At 41.3% G+C, this 21,868-nt stretch overlaps 1 protein-coding gene across 2 annotated transcripts in view; it reads left to right on the forward strand.

Annotated features, from left to right (window-relative positions):
* Positions 1-21,868, forward strand: part of hsd11b2 (hydroxysteroid (11-beta) dehydrogenase 2) — a 79,818-nt gene that overhangs the window by 30,022 nt on the left and 27,928 nt on the right. The window contains exons 3-4 of one of the 2 annotated variants that reach the window (XM_034184974.1): positions 11,994-12,179; positions 13,832-13,969. In XM_034184974.1, the coding sequence (XP_034040865.1) occupies positions 11,994-12,179; positions 13,832-13,969 (324 nt within the window). The remainder of the gene's footprint in view (positions 1-11,993; positions 12,180-13,831; positions 13,970-21,868) is intronic. The other variant, XM_034184982.1, reaches the window with a different exon arrangement.

Raw genomic sequence — 21,868 nt, forward strand, 5'->3', positions numbered from 1 at the left:
TGTGACCGTCCATAATGTCACAAGATTTTACAGACTGTACCACTAAATTTAAGACATAAATCATATTATTGTCTGGCATCATGAAATATGTCACATGTAGAACTGTAAAGAAATATTTATGTTCAGGTTTACAGTATATTAACCAGTGCCATGTGTTTCCACATGGACCACACTAGAGAACCACCCTGGATCTTGATATCACATTTTAACATGAATAAAAATGTGTCCCACAAAACAAACACTTTGCATACTCTATAAAAGAAACCAGGCATGTTACATAAAATATGAAGTATAGCAGGAAGTTTGCAATAGAACACTGGTACTACCCTGTTTTCATTCATGAGGTGCTGCTGTCAGTCAGTGTAAAATGTGGATATAGCCAAGAGTGTCCCCATTTACAGCTGGGTGGACTGATACAATGCTAATGGAGAATCTTATCCAAGGACAAAGACAAATACTATGAGTGGGAATTGAACGCAGGTCTACATTTTGGCAATGTAACTCCATTTTCCCAATATCTACCAGCTCACAAAGGTACAAGTAAAACAGGACAAGAGTACTACACAGTGGGACTGTCATCAATGTTGTCAAATTTGATGTATTCGCTCATAAACACTTCCCGATATGATATGAATGAAATGTGATGTCAGTACAAGCGGTGCATATTGATATGTCTATAGAGTGATTTGTTGACACATGCAGAGACATCTTCTCCCCGCAGTTGGAGCTTAGCTGCTCAGGGGTCATGCATATTAAGGTTGATAGCATTTTAGCTCCCTGTCAGGATTCACAGGCCTCTCCTCCTACACAGCTGGTGGTTTCTTGTCATTGTACAGTAGGTTCCCTGCTCGTGGTAAATCATGGAGTTGGTGGCTCTGCCACAGTATTTCAGATTAGTGTTACATTTCATGCAGCAGGCAAAGTCTCCTTCTTGTTCAAAGAAAGCAGCCCTACATGGCTTTGCGCTTTAAAAGAAAAGAGACCAACTATACTGCTCCACCCCAGAATCCGACAACATTTAAGAAAATTTGTAATGAATTCTGATATAATTTATTTGTTAACATTTATTCTTCTTTAAAAACGTATAAAGTTCAGTCTTCTTTTCTAATGACTGGCTACCGGGATTGTACATAAAGGTGCAGTACTGCCACCTATGATACCAATTGCAAGTGTTTATGCTTAAACCACACTGGTCGAGGATGACGATAATAAAAATGATGTTGTTACATTGTAAAATGGACCCATTGCAAAAATGAACAAGTAAGTGCTGGTGTTATGATAGGAAAGAACAATCAACACATAATTACATTCACAATGTCCCCCAAAGTGCATTACCAGGTTATTGCAAATACATATGTATATGTGTAAAAAAAAAAAAAAAAGCTAAACAAATAAACTGCATGTCAATGATAGTCAACTGACACTGTCCATGGATTTGTAGATGTACGAGGTCTGTGATAAAAGTAACGGACCTTATTATTTTTTTCAAAAACCATATGGATTTGAATCACGTGTGATTACATCAGACATGCTTGAACCCTCGTGGGCATGCAAGAGTTTTTTCACACCTGTCGGTTACGTCATTCGCCTGTGGGCAGTCTTTGAGTGAGGAGTGGCGCTGTCTGCAGCAGCTATTCAGACAAAGAGATTCCGACGGGCGGGGTGGAGCACTCCTCACTCAAGGCCTCCCCACAGGCGAATGACGTCACCGACGCGTGAAAAAACTCACGCATGCGCACGAGGGTTCAAGCTTGTCTGACGTAAAAACATATGAATCAAATCCATTTATTTTTTGAAAAAAATAAAAAGGGCCGCTTTTTTCATCACAGACCTCATACTTCACACTGATCTCAAGCTGCTCATGGAAACAGAATAGTGAGTGAATTTTGTGCTGATGTTCACATTCTGATAAAGTCGGGTCAGGGAGGAAATGCCTGGAGTCATGTGTTGCATCATTGACCACATTACAAAACCACCCTGGATCCTGACTGGCAACTGCACAAAACCCCCCCACACACACACAACCACAAAGACATTCAAGTGGATCTGCACTGAATTTGAATGGGCTGTTTTTCAGCCCGAGCCTCACCTGTCTATCATATTGTCTAGATATTGTTTGAAAAGATTTGTGACAAATCTTCCTAACTATTAAAAATATAACCTGGTTAGCAAATGTAATAATGTGTTAAAGACCAAGTGGTAATAATAAAAGCAGTATGTATTATGCAAACATTGTTTTGGCACCTGTGTATCCAGATACTGGAGGCGGGACTTTACCAGAACATGTTACTCAGGTATTTGAGCACCTGCCAACATGGATGTTCTCTTTGTGTTTGCAATTGTGAAACACTGCAGCACTTCAATTAAAGCTGTTAGGACAAACGTGAGAGATTCCAGCTCAGACCTCATCAGATAAGGACGAGCCAGGCTTGTTTTCACAAGCAATGCAAGAGAGCGAGAGAAACCGATGTTCTGATTGGAGCTTTACATTCACAGCATGCCCAGACACTGCAGAATGAAACAGACAAATCCTCTCACCAAGGTTTGAGCTGTAAGAACACAGCAACTTCAGCATCAAACAATTGCATGTAGCATAACTGCAAAATGAAAATTAAAGTCACCCTGTTCGAAAGAGCAAAACATGCCTTTCGTTCAGGCATCCTCAAGTGTCAAGCTAATCAATATGATTCTATCATGCTGCTATAACAAACATTATATCTGTGTGGTCTAGTGAAGTGGGTGCAGCAGGATGTGCGGTTCACTGTTTTATACAAGTTTACTTCCTACCCGGGTTGGCTGGTGGACTGCACCAAAACAGGTCTGGCTACAGGGTCCAGGTACAGTTGGATGGGGGAGGCTGTCCCCCCCGGTGGGACATGGAGGAGATCAGGCAGTCGGTGGAGGAGTTGTTATAAGAGGCACCCAAATGCTTCACCTCAGGGAGTCACAGTGGATGGCTGCTGTTCTCACTCATGTCATTTTGACTTTCTGCATGCAGAAGTTTTTTCTAAGCAGAAAACCTCTCATGTTTGACTCAGCCATCAAAATTGCAATGCGCCAAACATTTGTGTCCTAATCTACATTTTGTGTTAAATATCTTGTTGAAGACTTTCCAAAGGAAAACAAAAATCCATTCGATTTCAATGAAAGTAGGCACACATGATCAGAAGACAATGAGAAATTGGTATGTTGCCATGCGTGTTTTCAAAATGCAGAGCGCCACTTCCTGTAGACCATGGGGTCAGCATGGTCAAGCATGCATCTGCTCCCCACAACCCTATAAATTTGGTATCATTAGAAAGTTTAGGATGTCTAGATTACAAAAATAACTGGTAACAGTAAAAATACTGGGGCTCACTGTGACATATAACAACATCGGATTACTGCACTAATCACCTTATTACTGAATACAAAACTGTCAAAGGACGCCTGTGAGTAGCAGAAGAGGCCAATGAAGGAGGTCAAGAGTATGTCATTACAACCTTCAACATGGGGGTTTGTGAGAAGGCATGCCCTCTAAAAAATGAGAAAAAGTGATGTAACAATTTGCATTGATTTTTTTTTTTTTTACGTTATGTCAACTTAACTAAAGTTATTTCAGCTTAACTAGAGACATCTTTTGGCATTAACCCAGTTGAAACTTGAAATAACTAAGTTGAAAAAAGAAACCTTTAAAAAATCTATGCAAATTGTTACATCACTTTTACAGTTTTTCTCATTGAGACAGCAGTTCCTTTTTTTAAAGTGTACCCCCTGATCTGAACAAGAAAGCTGTGCATATAATTCAAAATATAGTTGATTCTATATAAAGACAGCTTTCATTTGGTGTCTTATATATCCCATTTGCTTAAAAGATAACAATTTGGTAACTTTATGTTGTGCAGAAAAATATCAGATTTCATAATTGAACATTTTTTGGGGGTGGAGGGGGCTTGGGTAGGTCAATAAAATGCTCATATGTCATAGTAAGACCCAGTATATTTCCTGCTGCCAAATATTTTTTTGTAATCTAGCCATCCTAAGCTTTTTAATGATACAAAAAGGGTTGTGGGGGCAGGGGTGGGGGGGTGCACGCAGGACCATACGGCCTACTGAGAAATTTGTCTGATGCTTTTTGCACAAAAAAATGCAACATTGAAGGAGTAGTAGGAATTAGGGATGTGGAGACTAAAATCAATTCATATACGAATCGGTATCTAGATGCAAATTTGCGCGATGTGAGCGTATCGATTCATTCAGTGTGCATAGATTTATTTGACGGGTTGAATCGTGTTGCATCGCTCGCTGCCTGCTCGCATCAATTTTTTTTCCAATGCACATTGAATGCACCACTGACGGAGGCCTCAAAGCCCATTTCTACCACAACAAATATAATGACATCAAAAGCCTTTTTGCTTAACGATTCCCTTATCGGTCCTTTAGTTCGGGACACTGGAGCAGCCGTTGTTTTTGAGGGTGTTTATTGGGAAATCATCATTTCTCTTACTTGATTGCAGACTGCAGCAGGTCTGCTTGAAGCAACGAAGCAGCGCTTCGACCCGCTGTTCGCTGGTTCCCTGCTTTGCTTGAAGCAGCAGGTCTGCAATGTCTTCATTAACCCCCTCAAAGCCATTTAAAGGTGTTAATCGTGAGTGACCTTTGTGTGGATTAAGGTCACAAACTGGGACTCTTGTCTTGTAGTGGACAAGAAACAGAATCGTCCTCTGTTCCACACCGGAGTTTTATGCAATGGTTCTCTGGCGTGAGCTGGTGCATAAACTGAAGTTGTCCATCAGGTAAACGTAATAATAATATCCTCTGTTTTGTGGGACTAAGTGCACAGCTCCAAAGACCCATGCAGGTTTTGGCCTGAATGAATAACTTCAGAGCGAATCGCCGTTTTCCAAACGTTATACTATAAACTACAACCAACCAAAACTGTTTATTTCCCCAAAATGAGATGTCCTTTGTTCTTTATGAAACATTGATCCTGATGTGCAGCAGCCGGCTAAAGAGCTCAGCTCATATTCTATGGAGTTACATTTGTGTCATTAATATCTGAAAGGAAATGGTTTTGACAAAAACTACAGATTTTGTTTATTTCTATTTCTGTCCAGAGATCAAGGATCCATCATGCACATCAAGGATCCAGTGGCCATGCACAGATTTTATTGATTTTTATTTATGTTCAGAGATCAAGGATCCAGTGACCAATTTCATATTTATTTACTTTAAGACTCAATAAAATGTTGACATACAAAACCTGTAAAGCCTACTTTTAGTACACAAAAAATTCACAAGAGGTATCGATAAGGGAATCCATAAAGAATCGGATCAATAAGCGGAATCGATGATGGCATCGATATCGATAAAATCTTATCAATACAAATCATTAATTGCATCGTATCACACTATGAGGAACTGAATCGCCATCAAATACATATGAAATCTCATTGAATCAGGAACAGGGGTGATTCGTATCTTATCAAGGTGCATATCTAATCGATGAGGTTCACGTGCCTAGTAGGAATAAGTCGATGTGACATTCAAAAGAAAAGATTATCAAAAGCAAAAACTCAGGAAAATGAATAACAGATGAAAACATCTTTATTTTGTAGTCTCCTTTTACTGCAGGAATATTTAAATGTATTTTTCTTACCAGCAAAATCCATGTTAGATTGAAAATAATTTGTCATGTTGCGGCAAATGCACTTTCAAGCTTCTTTGTAATTTAAAAACGATATGTCAGAGATGAGGAACAACACTCCATGCTCCTATCCCAAAATATCAAGGGAGCAGTGCTGTCAGATATTAGATATTGGTTTCTAGCTCAAAAGTGATTAAAAAAAAATGGCAAAACATACACAAAACCATCCAAAACATGGGATTAGAGCTTTTGTTCAGTGTCTCTATTGCTGAGGCTAGTGTGTCATAAAAAGCAAAGCAGCCAAAGCATACATAAAAATCCGACAGCAATAAAATGCTGACAACAAAGCCAACATCATGTCAAAGGTGACATGATGTGACCTACTGATTAGCCTACAGTGCACTCCTCTGCTCTCTGGAAAGCTGCAGCTGGGACAGAGAACTGTGCCAAACACTGCGTGTTGTAAAGGCAGACAAATGACATAGAACCTATTCCTATTTGACCAAGAGCAGTGAGAACACATTCAGTGCGCTCACGCACATGTGCACACGTGCATACACATAGTGCACTTTTAGAAGAAGGTAAATTACTTAACATTTTAAATGATTATTTCTGTGCATAATGATGAATGATTACTATTTCATAATTATTGGAATTTACAAAACAAATGTGTGAGATCGTACCTTTGCGTGAAGGTGGGATGAGAAGGTGCTTCAGTAATCTGACTGGCTGAGAGAAGACATTTGTATGTCTATGGTAGAAGTTTTACACTCCTAGGTTTTGTTTCAAATTGGATATAAAATGCATTTCTAAAAACCCACCAAGTGGATTGCAATTCAGCCCAGCGCTGTTTTTGCCCACTAAATAAAATTTGAAGCTGCCCAATATGAAAACAAAAAACATTCCCCTGTTGGGATATAAATTACCAAAGTACCCACAGTATTCTGGTTCTCTGTAAAGTTGTCAGCAAAAGAGATCTGGGGCCTGTACTACGAAGCGGGGTTACTGGCTTATCAGGGTAACTTGTGGAGTAAGTTGATGATGTGTGGAGTAACTTCCCGGTTAACCCGTACTATGAAAGGTGGATAGGTTTCGATCGAGGCATGCTGCCACGGCAACTTACGCTTTGCGCCAAACCTGCTCCGAGCAGGTTATGTTCCAGGATTAGCGTGAGGTTTCCGCTTAACCACTCCCTTTATAAGTACCGTCCATCCACCTGCATCACTCCGAAGACAATGCCGGCCTATCTGGATGATCCGTTTGATATTGGGGCACAAATTGTGGGGGCTCTCTCCGCAGGGCGAGGGTTTTTAAAGACCGCCAGAATCCGCTGACATACCCGGACGATATTCTCTATGAAAGATATAGATCCTCAGACGAGGGAATTGGTAATCTATGACAGCTGATCGGGCCAGACGTCTGTAACATCATCCATCGTACACTGTAATAAAAGGCTGTTGTTTTTACAGGAAGACGCTGGCAGCTGTGGTCACCACTGTAAAAAATACAGCGGTTAAATGTACAAAAAAAAAGAGCTCTTGTTTGTAGATGTAACAGTTCCTTTAATGTAAGTCAGCCGTGGTTCATTCACTGTAAATCCACACATATTATGTGGTAAACGACATTATAGAGGCCCTAGATGGTCGAAAATACTGTGCAGCTCTGTTTATAGATTTGTCAAAGGCATTTGATACAGTTGATCATGCTGTCCTGGTGGATAGACTCCATAAGATTGGGTTATTTAACCGGGCCTTAAACTGGTTCTCCAATTATTTATCAGAGAGAACGCAGTGTGTTCAGGCTGCCGGGTCTTTTTCTTCTTTCCTCCCCGTACAAAATGGAGTACCTCAAGGCTCTATACTGGGGCCTTTGTTGTTTACAATTTATGTAAATAATCTTTGCGATGATTTGTCTGATGCTGCGTCACATTTTTATGCTGATGACACTGTAATTTACTGTTTCGCTTCCTCAGCCTTAAAATCCCTTGAGTTGTTTCAGTCGGCCTTTGACACTGTTCAGCTCCGTTTGAAACAGCTCAAGTTGGTGCTGAATGCAGACAAATCAAAGACTATGCTGTTTTCAAATGGCAAGCAGCTTCCATTTTCCCTTCCTAAGTTGTCAACCATTTACGGAGCAGAAATTGAAACGGTCACATCTTACAAATACTTGGGCATCTTAATTGATGAGAACTTGTCTTTTAAATCACATATTGATTAACTTGTTTTTAAACTAAAATTGAAACTGGGTTTCTTTTTTAGAAATAAATCATGTTTTTCATTGCAAGCTAGAAAAAAACTGATTACCACAGTCTTTCTGCCCTTATTGGACTATGGAGACTTGCTTTTTATGAATGCTCCTCATCAGTTTTTATTGAAACTGGATGTTGTATACCATTGTGCTTTACGTTTTATTACTGGCTGCAGTTATTGTGTACATCACTGATCACTATATGCCGCTGCACATTGTTCATCCTTGTCTGTTCGTAGACGCTCTCATTGGCTGATTTTTATTTATAGATGTATTCTTGAACTTCTGCCTTCATATTTGTGTTCATATATGTGTAGAAACCTCAGTGCTTATAGCCTGCGCTCTCAGGACGTTATACTAATGCAGGTCCCAAGAGTTAGAACTGAATTGGGCAAAAAGGCTTTTAAAGTTGCTGCCCCGTCCACATGGAATATTTTGCAGAAGGACCTCAAATTGACACATCTTGTAACTTTGGGAGAATTTAAAACGATAAAGGACAGAGAGTTAAGGACAATTGGACTGTGTAATTGCGTTCTGTAACTATGTATTGCAATTCTGTTTCTTGAATGTGTGTGTTTTGTGTTTGATGTAACTACTTTTCTTCTGTGTTACCATCTTGGCCAGGTCACTCTTGAAAAAGAGGTTTTAATCTCAATGAGTTTTTTACCTGGTTAAATAAAGTCGAAGAAGAATGTCTGTAATGTTATCTACTGTGCTGCTGTATGTTTTACAGGAATTCCCTGGTAATCACAACTGCCAGTGTTTTCCTGTACAAAAAAGTCATTTTTTACAGTGTAGCAATGCCCCGACGATCGAGCAGATCATGTGCCTTGCGCTTAGATATTCTGCCAGTGGACAATTTATGTATTCCTTCGGTGATGCTGAACATCTGAGCAAGAATACTGTATGTTGTATGATTCGCAAGGTAGTACTTGCTCTATCTAAACTGTTGGATGCATTTGGCGTTTTTCCTGGCCATTTATCTGCAGTGCAAATCAAAGAAGGGTTTTATCAAAATAGGTCTAATGCATGTCCATTAATTAGGCGAAGTGGGGCTTATCAAGCTATGAATATAAACCTACCGTTTTGAAGGATGAAGGATGTTTTTATATTTCATTTTCACCTGCTGCCAGCCAGGTGCGTTTGGCACTGCTATTGCATCTGACATATTGACAGGATTAGGAATAGCAATCAAACAGTCAAGGTAGCCTATTAAGGAAACATTAAATTAACCTAACATTTATTAGTAGGCCCATGGCCACTTCTGAATCATGTTGCATCTGGGCGTAATTAATGGAAGAGGGGCATTTTTCTACACATATCAGACATTCCACGGGCTAATCATCTGTAACAGATTTGGAGAACAATTACGCATTTACCCGATCAGCAATACGTTTCCAACAAGCCTGTCTTGCTTTATTGGCAGACGATGTGTTCGATTTCCCCCTTAACATTAATTTAAATTCCTCGTAGCTCCGCATAATAATTGTGCATTCTTCTTCAGTAAAGTAAGGTGACCGCGTCATCATTGGAAAAAATGGTGACCTGTGCTGCAAAATGCCCCTTTTATGTGAACGCGCACATACTCCACTTAGGTTAACACAGGTTCAACAAATCAACATCATATTCAGCGTCATAGTACCGCTTACCACCACTTGAGGGAACCAGGTTTTGTCAACCACGGTTTAAGAGGTTGACCCTGGGTTACATCTGAGTAAGTTAACCCTGCTTCGTAGTACAGGCCCCTGGTGACCAGAGAAAACGGAAGGGTAGCTCCCCCACCCAAAAAAAAAAAAGCTCTAGCAGACATGTCACATGAGTCATGCACAGCAACGCAGTTTTGACTTATGGTTCGAATTTTAAACAAACTAATTCCAGACAAGTTATTTAAATTAATGTCACCTCTTTCGTTTTTACAAAGTGAAAATATCAGCTATATGTTTTAGTTTTAAAGAAATGTACAAATTCTGAAGGTTTGAAGTTAAACAGGCACATGTGTCGAAAGGCATTATGGGAATATTCAAATGCCTGCTCTCATCACCCCCCCCCCCCCCGTAAAAATGCAGAGAATACTGCCATCTACTGAATGGGAGTGTAAATAGACCAACTGTAATTTGTGTGGTATTGAAGTTTCAAATCCCGCAAAATGTCACAAAAGTTTACAGAGTTCACATTGAGACTGTATAATCAGGCTGCAATTTAACCGCTGCACTGCACACGAACAACAGCATTAACTTCATCCCAACATAAAACTTTGTATATTGTGCATAAAACCCTTGTGAATATATGACCTGGGTTTATAGACGTTATTGTTTGTTTTATGTAAACCAGCGAGAAGCTCAGGTTGTTTAACCATTACTACAGTGGGCGGGAAATCGCTGAGCCATGATCGCTTCATGTTCATGTCATTCTGGAGAAAACTGAAATTTGCTTTTTAACATACTACTTATTGTCCTTTACAGCATTGTTTGTTCCAGAATAATATATATAAAATGTTTGAAATTCTGTTTGTGTTTATGAAGTTCCAGGCAGGTAGCAGACACGGAATATTTGGAATATTTGTTTTAGCAAGGATTCAGGATCTCATGCAGCAGTCTCTTAAAAAATGTTATGAAAGGCATAAAAGTTATATTTTGGTTGTATAATGTTCATTTGCAATAGTCGATATGTATCAGTGTTATTTTGACTGCAGCAACTCTCTGGTGCGCAAGGGATTATGGAATATCTCAGTGGGGTGAATTGTGGTACTTTAAAATGATATACTGTCGTGAAACTGAAATAAACAATAAAAAAATGCCAATTTTGACACCCCCTGTAAAGTTACTGTAACTTGTGTGTCTGTTTTTACAATGCCTGAGATCTGTGATCTACTTATATTGAGATGTTCTGAATATGTTGGTCTATTTACACTCCCATCCAGTAAATGCCAGTGTCCTCTGCACTTTGACAGAGGGGGGGGAGGAGGAAGTGATGAGAGCAGGTCATTTGAATGTTCTCATAATGCCTTTCGCCACATGCGTCAAACCTTTAGAATTTGTGCATTACTTTAAAACTAAAACATATAGCTGATAGTTTCACTTTGTCAAAATGACAGTTGCCATTATTTTCCATAAACTGTCTGGAATTAGTTGGTTTTAAATGAAACCATGAGTGAAAGGTGCTTTGCACTTCATGTCTTCCTGCCCACGCTGTATCAGCATGTTAAAAGTAAGTTACATTTTTTTTGTAGTAGCAGTAGCAGTAGCAGTAATAGTAGTAACAGTAACAACAACAACAGCAGCAACTTGTCCGCTCACTTTTACGGAGGGAGGACTGAGCTTCTCACAGTGGTCTGTTTATTGCAAGGCACATGCCAAAATTTAACATGTAAGATTTTAGGTTTTGCAGATATTTCTGACTGTTCAGCTTTATCTCTGCCAGAAAAAACAGCAGACTGCTGAAAGTTATCAAACTAAATGTAGTAGAAGCTAATTGGTCTGCTGATGGCTTTTGAAGTTAGCTGAAAAGCTAATCCGCTAATGAAAATGTTATCTTCACTAATTAGCGGATTAGCGGAACTGTGCCCACCACGGCCCATAAGTGGTCAAATCCTGCGGTATCACGCAGGGTTCAAATGAGACTGCACTGCTCTATTCTGAGCATGACTGATATTTGTGAGGATTGCTTTCTTGATTCTTTTCCACTGGTGTGGAAGCAAACATGACATTTTTCTTCCGTGCATTCAAAGAATCTGCCATTATTATGGCATACAGAATTACAAGGAGCAAGGCACTACGTGGCTGCACAGGAGCAATCAAGTTGAAAGCCTTAAGTGAAAGAGTCTTGGCAACATCTTCCTAAATATCTGCAAGTTTAAAAAAATTTTTGCAATGTACTTTGTGCCCAGGTTATGAACCATGTGAATAACTCGATGGAGTTGGGCACGCCTCACATGCACTTGCACTATGCACTTTAGATTGTGCAAACTAGATCAGCAAGAATGGCCCTGGATGCTATGAATGTATTAGATGCTGATATTCACCATTTGCATTCAGTTCTAATACACAGTGAAAAAAAACACTTTGTCCTTGTCCAGATGTATATGGACCTAAGTGTATTGTATTATGTGTTGTTCTAACAGGTTTATGGGGTTTGGTGAACAATGCCGGAGTGTGCGTAAACTTTGGAGATGCTGAGCTGTCACTTATGTCAAACTACAGAGGCTGCATGGAGGTCAACTTCTTCGGCACGCTCAACGTCACGCAGAGTTTCCTCCCACTCCTGCGGCAGTCCAAAGGACGCCTTGTGACCATTTCCAGTCCAGCCGGTATGTCCACCAAATGTGACATTCAAATGATCAAGGTTTTTTGGGGGGGGGGGGACACACCCCTCCATGCAGGTGGGTTTATTCCTGTAACTACCATCAGAACAATGTGTTCCCTTCCTGCAGACGAAAGCCACAGATTAGTTTCAGTCCGACGAAGAAACAAGCCTTCAGCTTGTCTCTGGGGGAGGGGCCTGCTTTGGCAGCTGATCCCAGCTTACTGAAGCTTCCAGCTGGCTGCTTGTCAAGTCAAACTATGGGTGGACTGTCAAAACAGGCCAAAGCCTCTTCATCGTAGGCATAAGAACATCACACTGTGAATTCTGGGAAGAAAACCAGTTGTTTTGGTAATTATCTTGAGATGAACAATAGCTCCTGCTGCTGCCAACAGAGAAACATCTGCACAGAAAATTAGAGGCTAAACATGGATTGGAAAAGAGCTTGAACAGATATTTAGTTACCCCCCCACTTAGGATGGATTTTTTTTTTGTCCTCTTTCTGCTGTATCTGCTGGAACTTTTTTAGCAGAGCCACTCTGGGAAACAAACAAAACAATTTTCACAAAACCTGACAGCAAGATTAAGTCTGTAAAAATGCAGAGAAGATTTCCCTTGATGAAAATGTTCAACACTAATTAAGAGACTCCATCCCAGAAATTAAATGTGGAATATCAACAATATAATTCTGCTGTTATAGCTGCTGGAGACACAGTCATCCCACTACAGATGAGCAAAAATGTGAGCGGGCCAACAGAACCCATTTGACATGTTAAGATGTAACAGACAGGTAGTGATATGTACATGGGAAAGTAGAGCACACGTACGCTGAATGCAGATATGGGCTGCACTGTGCACTGCTTTGTGCACAATGGAAGACAAAGCCCAAGTTCACTTATGGCCCAAGGTATTGCTAATAAACCCAAAATGTCATTGTTTGTGAAGGTCAAGACCAAAGGTCATTATTTTCACACCAAGGCATTAGTATCGGTAGTAGTAGTAGCATTCAATTACTATTAGTACTATTCAAATGAAGTGTTCAGCATTTGTACAGCAAGACTGTTAAAAATTAACAGAAACTGTTTAATAGATTTTAAAGTGGTAAATTTAACATGGCTTGCATTAGATTGAGGGAAAAAAAATCTACATAGCAGTTTATACCTTTTAGTTTAATTACATTTCAGGAGATCTGAGAAATCAGAGCCATATACCAATGGACCAAAGGATGTAAAAGGTTCAACACAAACAGGCAAGAACATCACATGACCAATTTTTGACAAAAGGACTCAACTTCCCGAGGAGTCATCAATGCTCCGCCGCTCATGCTGGTCAGCAGTAGAGGTGTGCAAAGGTCGACACTCAGCTGTGTGCCTCCTGAATAAGTAACACATTAAGGTGCTGTTTGCACCCATCTGCAGACACTTGCAAATCATTTGCAGAGAAAGAATTCACGCTTCTTTCTTTTTATGCTTGTTTTTGTGGTGAGAATCCACATAATGTCAGGGATCCACATATTCAAGATTGAAAAACATTCTAAAAATGACCAATCTTGCATGATGCGGTCGGATTAGATGGCTCATTTCATGGTACAGATGACTTTGAGAAATACTTTGTACTGAACAGCACCGTGGCATGACTGTATTGTGGCTCCATTATCAGGTGACCAGCCATTTCCTTCCCTGGCAGCATACGGCGCCTCAAAAGCAGCACTCAACCTTTTCATCAATACGCTGCGCCATGAGCTGGAGCCCTGGGGTATCCGAGTCTCCATCATTCTGCCGTCCTCATACAAAACAGGTAACCATAGCAAAGTACCCCTCTGTGCTCATGCAGGAGTAAAATAGTTCCAGGATGCAGGTGGAATCAACCGTAAGAGGCAGTCACTCTGCAAGTTTGCATTCAGCTTTTCAAACAAAAGCTGCACTGCAGCACATCTGTGCCACATATTGCCCGTGCTGAAATGTGCATCCGCACCAACCTGTATGTTCTCATAATGTCACTCATAACATTTCATTACCCATTATGGTAACACTTTACTTCAAGGTATCATCATAATAGTTGCATGACACTATCATAACTGTTACATGACACCGTTATGAATGTGTTATAAACATTATGTCAATGTCATAAATATTTATGACTGCTGTCATTAAGTGTCATTTGGTTTCTGTATTGACAAGTCGGCATACAACCGAAGAGCAAAAAAGCCGAAGACAACTTCTGGTCATGTCGCTTTGATTAATGTCAAGTTGTCATAATCAGCATGACATTTATGAACAGTTCCAATCTGGTTTCAAACCCAGACATAGCACCGAAACCGCTCTGCTGAGTTTTTAATAATTTGATTTTAGCTGCTGACTTAGGTAGTCCTGCCATCCTGACGCTTTTAGATTTGTCAGCTGCCTTTGACACAGTGGACCACGTGATTCTGCTGCATCGTCTCAAGCAGTGTGTGGGCATTACAGGCTCTGCTCTCACCTGGTTCAGTTCTTACCTCACAGAGCAGAGCTTTTGTGTAAAGCAGGGCCACTTTTCTTCAGATGTGGCTCCACTGACCTGTGGAGTCCCTCAAGTCTCCATTCTAGGTCCTTTTCTTTTCCTTTTGTATTCAGCGGTATCTTTTAAAAATACCAAATATCTTTCCACTGCTTTGCCACTGAAGTCGAAATTTACCTGCCACTAAGGTCCTTAGGCAATGACCCAATGCAGCCATTACTGGATTGTTTGAGTCAGGTCAAATCTTGGATGAGTGCTAACTTATTAGATCTTAATGAATCCAAGATGGAGGTTAGCCTGTTTGGGGGGGGAGCACTTCCACAGCCTGCTCTGCCGATGTCCTGGGTCCCCTGAGTTGTGACAGAGGAAGATACAGAGGACAGGGCGAGGTGGAAACGATTGATCTGCTGTGGCGACCCCTAATGGGAACAGCCGAAAGACAAAGAAGTTGACATTCCTTGAGTTGTTACATCAATCACATGAATCAGAATCTGTGTATTGGCCTCTCCATTATTGTGAGTAGTGATTTGCTCACTAATTATGTTGGAATGATTAGCATAGACTGCAGTCCAAAGACAATAAGACCCTTGTCACTCTCAGCATACTGCCTTAGCAGCCTTCTCCCCAAAAATTCTGTCAACTGGGCCTTGGTGTCTGGATGGGACAGCAGAAGCTTCATGGAGACATTGTGTATATTCATTGCCTCTTGAATAATGAATTTCACTGGTTGTGTAGCCCCTGCTTGCTTGTTGCATGTTTTTCTTTCAGGGATCCAGTTATATACCGGTCAAATATGATGCGACCTTCATTATACCACTGCAGCATTTTGTCAATCCTCTTGACAAATGCATCTGCCAGATCACCAATTGTATGCATGCCAGGAACCTTCTTCATACCTTGCACAATAGCTTGTCCATCTATTATAATAACCTTTTCCCTGTCAAATCTTGATTCTAGGGAAACAATTTCATCCTGATAATCAGCATCAGAATAATTTGATTGAACATTTTCATCATCATTTGTGGTCTGCTCCTGTCCCATGGCATTTTCCATATCTGCACTAATCAGTTCATCAGTTACAGAACAGGTCATTTCTTCACTTTGATCAAAAGATAATGCATGGTCTGGGCTGGACTGTATTAAAGCTGTGAAAATATTCATGCATTTAATTAACACATGAACATGGTAAAATGTGAAGCCAGTAACCCAAAATATGACAAATACGTTTTTTTTTAATGTGTGTCCTAATAATCTCGTCCATTCCCACTTTTACACATAACCTGATCTCATCAAGCAATTATTCTCCACCCTAAAATAAGTGGACAAGTAGTGTAAACAGATAAATGTTTCCCACTTCACATATTACCATAACATCCTAAAGGGCCAAGTTTTCAAACTTATTCACATGTAGACCCCTATATCTCTTTGGGTAAAGGACAAGATGAACAAACTTCATTATTATTCACACATAAACTGATAAAAATATATTGCATACCTTTCATGACTTCTCCAATGAAAAATTAAATGACTAAAGATAGGATATTTGACATGTTTAGGACTAACATTTTATCCACATCAAACATATGCCAACCAGAAATGCACTTGAAACCATTCTGGTGAAAGTAATGCCTCAGAAGAAAACAGGGATTGAAACGGTCATGAATGCTAGATCAAGTCCTTCAGTTTCAGTTAATAAAACCTCAAATGTTTAAATTATTTTCCATATATGCCACACAAAGGTATACAGTTCTATAGCAAAACCACCTGTCATTTATTAGGTGTTTCCTGCAGATATTTCCTCAAGAATGAAAGTTTATCTCAAGAAACATAGTTTCATTTCTGATGTCGAAGTGTTAAAATCATGAAAATGATGGCGTTGCCATGTATTCTGGCATAAAAACACAAAATTGCAGAAGTAAAATTGCCACCAATGTCTTTTTTTCTTATTGATACCCTGTTGATGCTATTTAAATAATAAAATCACTTGTGGCATTCAATTCCCATGGAATGACACAGTGATCTGGACTATTTTGCACTGAATGATGATGTCATCAGCAAGCGACAGGCAGCCAGTCTGCTACAAACACACAATAGATGGACTAATTTGATTTTAGGGTTTTTGACCGTTAAACTTTGCTCGCTTTAACAGCAAAAAAAGTTGGACTGAAAGTTATCAGTTATCATCTTTTCTTTACACCCCAACCGGAGTCTTAAGGTCTTCTGACCAACTTTTGCTGGAGGTGGCTAAAACCAGATTAAAGATGAGAGGTGACAGAGCCTTTGCAGCGGCTGCCCCCAGGCTCTAGAATAGTCTCCTCTTTAATATTAGATCATCACTGTCCCTAGAGACTTTTAAAGCCTCTTTAAAAACCTGTTTCTTTTCTCTGGCCTTTCCTAAATAAGCAATTACATCTCTGTTTCACCTTAGTATTCCTTCTGTTTTTCTTGTTGCTTAATGCTGACAAATTTTACCTTATTTGTAGTCTTTCGGTACCGTGGCCCAAGCAGAGTGTCTCCCCTTTGAGTCTGGTCTGATTGACGTTTCTTCCTCAAGATCTTTGGATGGAGTTTTTTCTTACCACTGTTGCCTGTGTGCTTGCTCTAGGGGTTGGTAAGGTTAGACCTTACTTATGCGTTGCACCCGAGGCGGCGTTCTTGTGATTTGCCACTATGTAAATAAAATAAAATAAAATAATTTCCTACTACTTTTTACTCTTTATTTTACATTGTCTTTTATCTGTTTTATTGCCTGTTGTAATTTTATTGTTGTTTTTCATTGATTTATTTATAATTTGGGGTAACTTGGTGTCCATTTTTTAATTATGTACAGCACTTTGGTTGACTACTGTCTTTTAAACGTGCTTTAGAAATAAAAGCTGAGTTGAGTACAATACAGAACACAACACAACAACAATTGACGAGAATCCATGCAGGCATCCAGTCCACCGTTGGGGGAGGGGGAGGTCACTGAGCCACTTGTTGGATCTGTTCCTCCAGTAGAGTCCATCCGCCACAGAAAGCATCCAATCCAGCATGTGGATCCAACTGCATTTTGGACAGAGAGAAAAAGAAAACAGAATCAGTCAGCCTGAAAAATTACACTTAATTCATTAGCATTAAGCACCAAGAAAAACAGAAGAAATACTAAGGTGATCGCCAGCCACTACTAAGCTTCACTAACAGACCCAGACTTTAGAGAAAGTTGAGGTGTGACCCCCTCTGTTTAGTGATTAAAATGAATTTAAAAGGGTAGGAAGCATAGTAACACACTGTGCCAGTATGCTAGCCATACGAAAGGGAAGATAAGTGCGTCTTAAGTCTGGACTTGAAAGCCTCTACAGAATCTAACTGCTTTATTGATGCAGAGAGATCACTCCACAAAGCAGGCACACAATAAGCTCTGTGGCCTGCAGACTTTAATATCAAAAAAATTATTTAACTGCCCTTGTCTGGAGCTGCAGGATAATTCACTCCAATCCAGTTCTCAGCCTTGATGGGATAAAGTGCTTTCCCAACAGCCAAGAAGGAGTATGGAAGGAAGATGGAGGAGCAGCTGGCCCAGAACAATGTCATGGATGTGTGGAGAGGCCTCAAGACCGCCTCCGGATTTGGGCAGGGTGCCAGCAGGACTGCAGATGGAGATTCTCGGTTTGCAGAAGAGCTAAACTGTTACTTTAATCGTTTTGGCTCCTCCACACCTGCCCCCCTGCCTGCTCCCGGCTCTCCAGACGTCTCCAGCAGCCAGCCCTCCAGGCCCTCTGACCCCCCACCTTCTTCCCCCTGGTTACCTCCACTGCACCCCAGACTTTGCACCTCCTCTCCCCGGACTGTATTCAGCACCAGCCCACCTCAGCTCACACCTCAGCTCCCCCCTCCCTCCCTCCCTCACTGTAACTCCGACTGAGGTGAGAGGCCAGCTCCTGCAGCTGAAGCAGAGGAAAGCAGCAGGACCTGATGGGATGTCCCCGAGGCTGCTGAGGACCTGTGCAGATGATCTCTGTGAGGTCCTCAACCACATCTTCAACAAGAGCATCAGCCTGGGGGTGGTCCCCACCCTGTGGAAAACCTCCTGTGTGGTCCCGGTTCCCAAAACACCGCACGCCAAGGAACCAGCTGTCGCGGCTCGTCTTTAGTCTTCTCAGGATGTCGTCTTTTAGATAACACAAACTAATTGCAAGTGATATGCTAGAAAATGACACAACACTTTAGAATAATTCAGCCTTAAGCAAGATAAAATGCACAGAGTTTTTAAGTTTATTTAAGCCTTTGACACAGAGCTTAGACAAACTGAGTCCTCTAGAGAGACTGAATATGACAACCGCGCTCGTCTATTTATTGGAGACCCGCGGGCATCGCTCCTCCTTCGACTTTTTTATTTATTTCATTCCCAAGACATGGTTTTCTATTGGAAGCGTTCTCTAGTGAACCCTAAGCAGGTGTTAGGCCATTATTTCAATGTGACAAACGCTCCCATTAAAACATGAAGGATTTACAACTGATTTTTTTAAAAGACCTTCAGCCACAGGTGCAGCTGGCCTGAGGCCCCCTCCGCACGTGGCCTCAGCCACACGTGCAGCTGGCCTGAGGCCCCTGCACGTGGCCTGCGGGAAAGCACCTAAAAGGCCTTGGAAAGCCCCTGACAGACTGAATGACTAATAGAGCCCTTTTTTGGGTTGAACACCTGCTAGTTCAACCAGAGGACATACAGTTCGGATCAGGACACTTGATAGTTCATCACAGTTCAAATATGGACCTAAAAATTCTTCTACAGTCCCTCCTCTGGGACTCGAAAGAGTCCCATTACATCAACTATACTCTTGGGTTGTTTACTGACAAGACATCCTCATTTGTGCATTGCAATAAAAAAGAAAAACACATCACTCGACTTACTGATAACTCTGGTGCGGATATGAATATCAGTGATACTTCACACGGTAAATATATTGCAGTGCAGGTGAACCTACATACTAAGGCACAAGGTGAGCAATTAGCTGGATTATATCAACGCAAGGTGACATTCAAACATTGAGTTTTGGTGTAATTCAAGGCACTTAAAATGGCCACATAAAACAAGTTACAGCAACTTCTTAATCATGGCAAAGTAAAGGCTTTACATTGACATCAGTGCAACCAATCATCTTCTGGCATCTATTGACTCACTCAACCAGAGGCTCCAACCCATTATACTTGGTTCTACATATTATTTTGTTAAAGCGTCACACATTTATTATTTAAATGCATCAAATAACCCCTACGTTACCACTATTTAGTCAACCAATCAAGAAACTATTCTAAGGTTAGCGCAGCTATGTCTAGTTAAATGATAAACACAATAAATGGTTTCCCTTCATGTCCGTCCTTAAGTCATTTGCCTTAGTCAATCATATAATGGTTTTCATTATAGGCCATTTCTCAACATTCTCCACTTTGTTTTTCTTCTTTTTCAGCTTGTTTTCTAATGCCCTTTTTTGGCCAGACGCCAAATTTAGGCGATGCATGTCTCTTGAGGCATGCTATAATTTAAGAAAAAGGGGTCCCTATGGTGCATTTTTACTACTAAATCTACAAACACGCCGTGTAAGGGTCCCCTTTTTATAACTTTGCAATGTGATATCTATGTGTATGCATTTAGCTTTATCTGTGTTACGCAGATGATGGTAAGAACAGACATTTACCCAACCTTCGTTACTAACATATATCCTTCTTTGTTTTTATTTACACTCAGATTTCTGAAACCAGTCCGCAATTCAAACTCAAGAACCAAGATCATAGTCCGTGTTCAGTGCCATTACGTCAGTCCGCGCTCCTCAGCATTTACTCAGCATCTGAAGTTTTGGGAGAAGTTGGGGAACATGGGGAGGTTGGCCTTTCAGGGGTAGTGGGGGAAGGATCAGGAATTCTGGCTTTCAGACAGTCGTGCAGTTCTCTGATGGATCTTTCCAGCTCCTTGTGCTGCTTGGCCAGGTTGTACAGGGCCCCCAGAGAATTCTTGCCCACATTCAGGGTGGTGGTGGCCAGCCCTAGCTGTTCCCTTTCCATATGCTCCATCATGCAGGCTAGCATGTCCATACTAGACTGAAGACCACACAGTTGAGTATGGAGGCCCTCCTGAGCACAAGAGATGTTGGCATTGTCACGGTGTATCCTGAACAGGTATGCAGCTGTCTGACTTAGTTGTAGCATGATTTCCTCAAATAGCTCATGGGGAATGTGATTTGTGAGGGGCAGGAGCTGCTCCAAGGTTTTTGGAACAGACTCTTGTGGAAGACGAAGCTCTCGAACCAAGATTGCCATGTCCTGTGGGGTGACCATGACCAGATTAAGGTTGTGCAGTCCAGGGGACAGGAAGTACAAGGGGGAAGGCATTTCGTGTGTGGGGGGAGTATTGTTGATGTCGCACAGGCAAGTGGTTGGGACACTCTGGGCATTTAGTAGCCTGTACAAAGCTCCCCTCTGTCCTGGTGGGTGAGTTCGACTAAGGTCCACCCCTGCTGATCCCCCTCCAGAGGTACTGGGCTGATCAGAATATCTCTCCTGCCTTGGGGTTGGAAAGCTGGGGACAGGTCCTAGCAGCGAATTGGGTCTAGGATGCACTCGGGCAGTTGCTGCATATGGCCGACCTTGGCTGCCTCCCCTGGAGGGTATCGTTGCCACTGGCACATGTGACTGTCTCCATGGCATCTGCGGAAGGGGTGTGTTCCTGAGTCCAAAGGGTCCTTCAGGTGATGGTGGAGTCCTCGGGCCGACTCTTGCTGCAGGCAGATTCTGTGAAGCCGTCATCGCCAGGTGCTGGAACGATGAAGATCCTTCTGTTGCCAACTGGTTTAGCTGCTGGATGGAAGGCGGCTGTGGCGACCAATCATGTCTCGACCATCCCTCCTGTATATCCTCTTCTCCAAACAGTTCTGAGAGTCCAATCAGACTTGATAGAGGCAGATCAGGCATAGGTCCCTGATCAGGGGAGTCTGGTCTCTCAGCCATACTCCTGTGTCCTAGTAATATACATATACGTTCATTATTACAGCTCCATGTCATTCTTTCAGATATTGTCTATCCTATCCCTCATTTTTGTGGGTGCATGTGTGTGAATGTAAATGTGCGTGCATGTCTTCTTCCTCGTCTACAATATCACCAAGCACGGTCCATCCCAGTCCTCCCTATCTGGGGTGTACGCCACAATATTAGGGAGTTGGGGGCTGT

Source organism: Thalassophryne amazonica, chromosome 2, assembly GCF_902500255.1.
Source record: "Thalassophryne amazonica chromosome 2, fThaAma1.1, whole genome shotgun sequence".
In the NCBI taxonomy this organism is placed as follows: Eukaryota; Metazoa; Chordata; class Actinopteri; order Batrachoidiformes; family Batrachoididae; genus Thalassophryne; species Thalassophryne amazonica.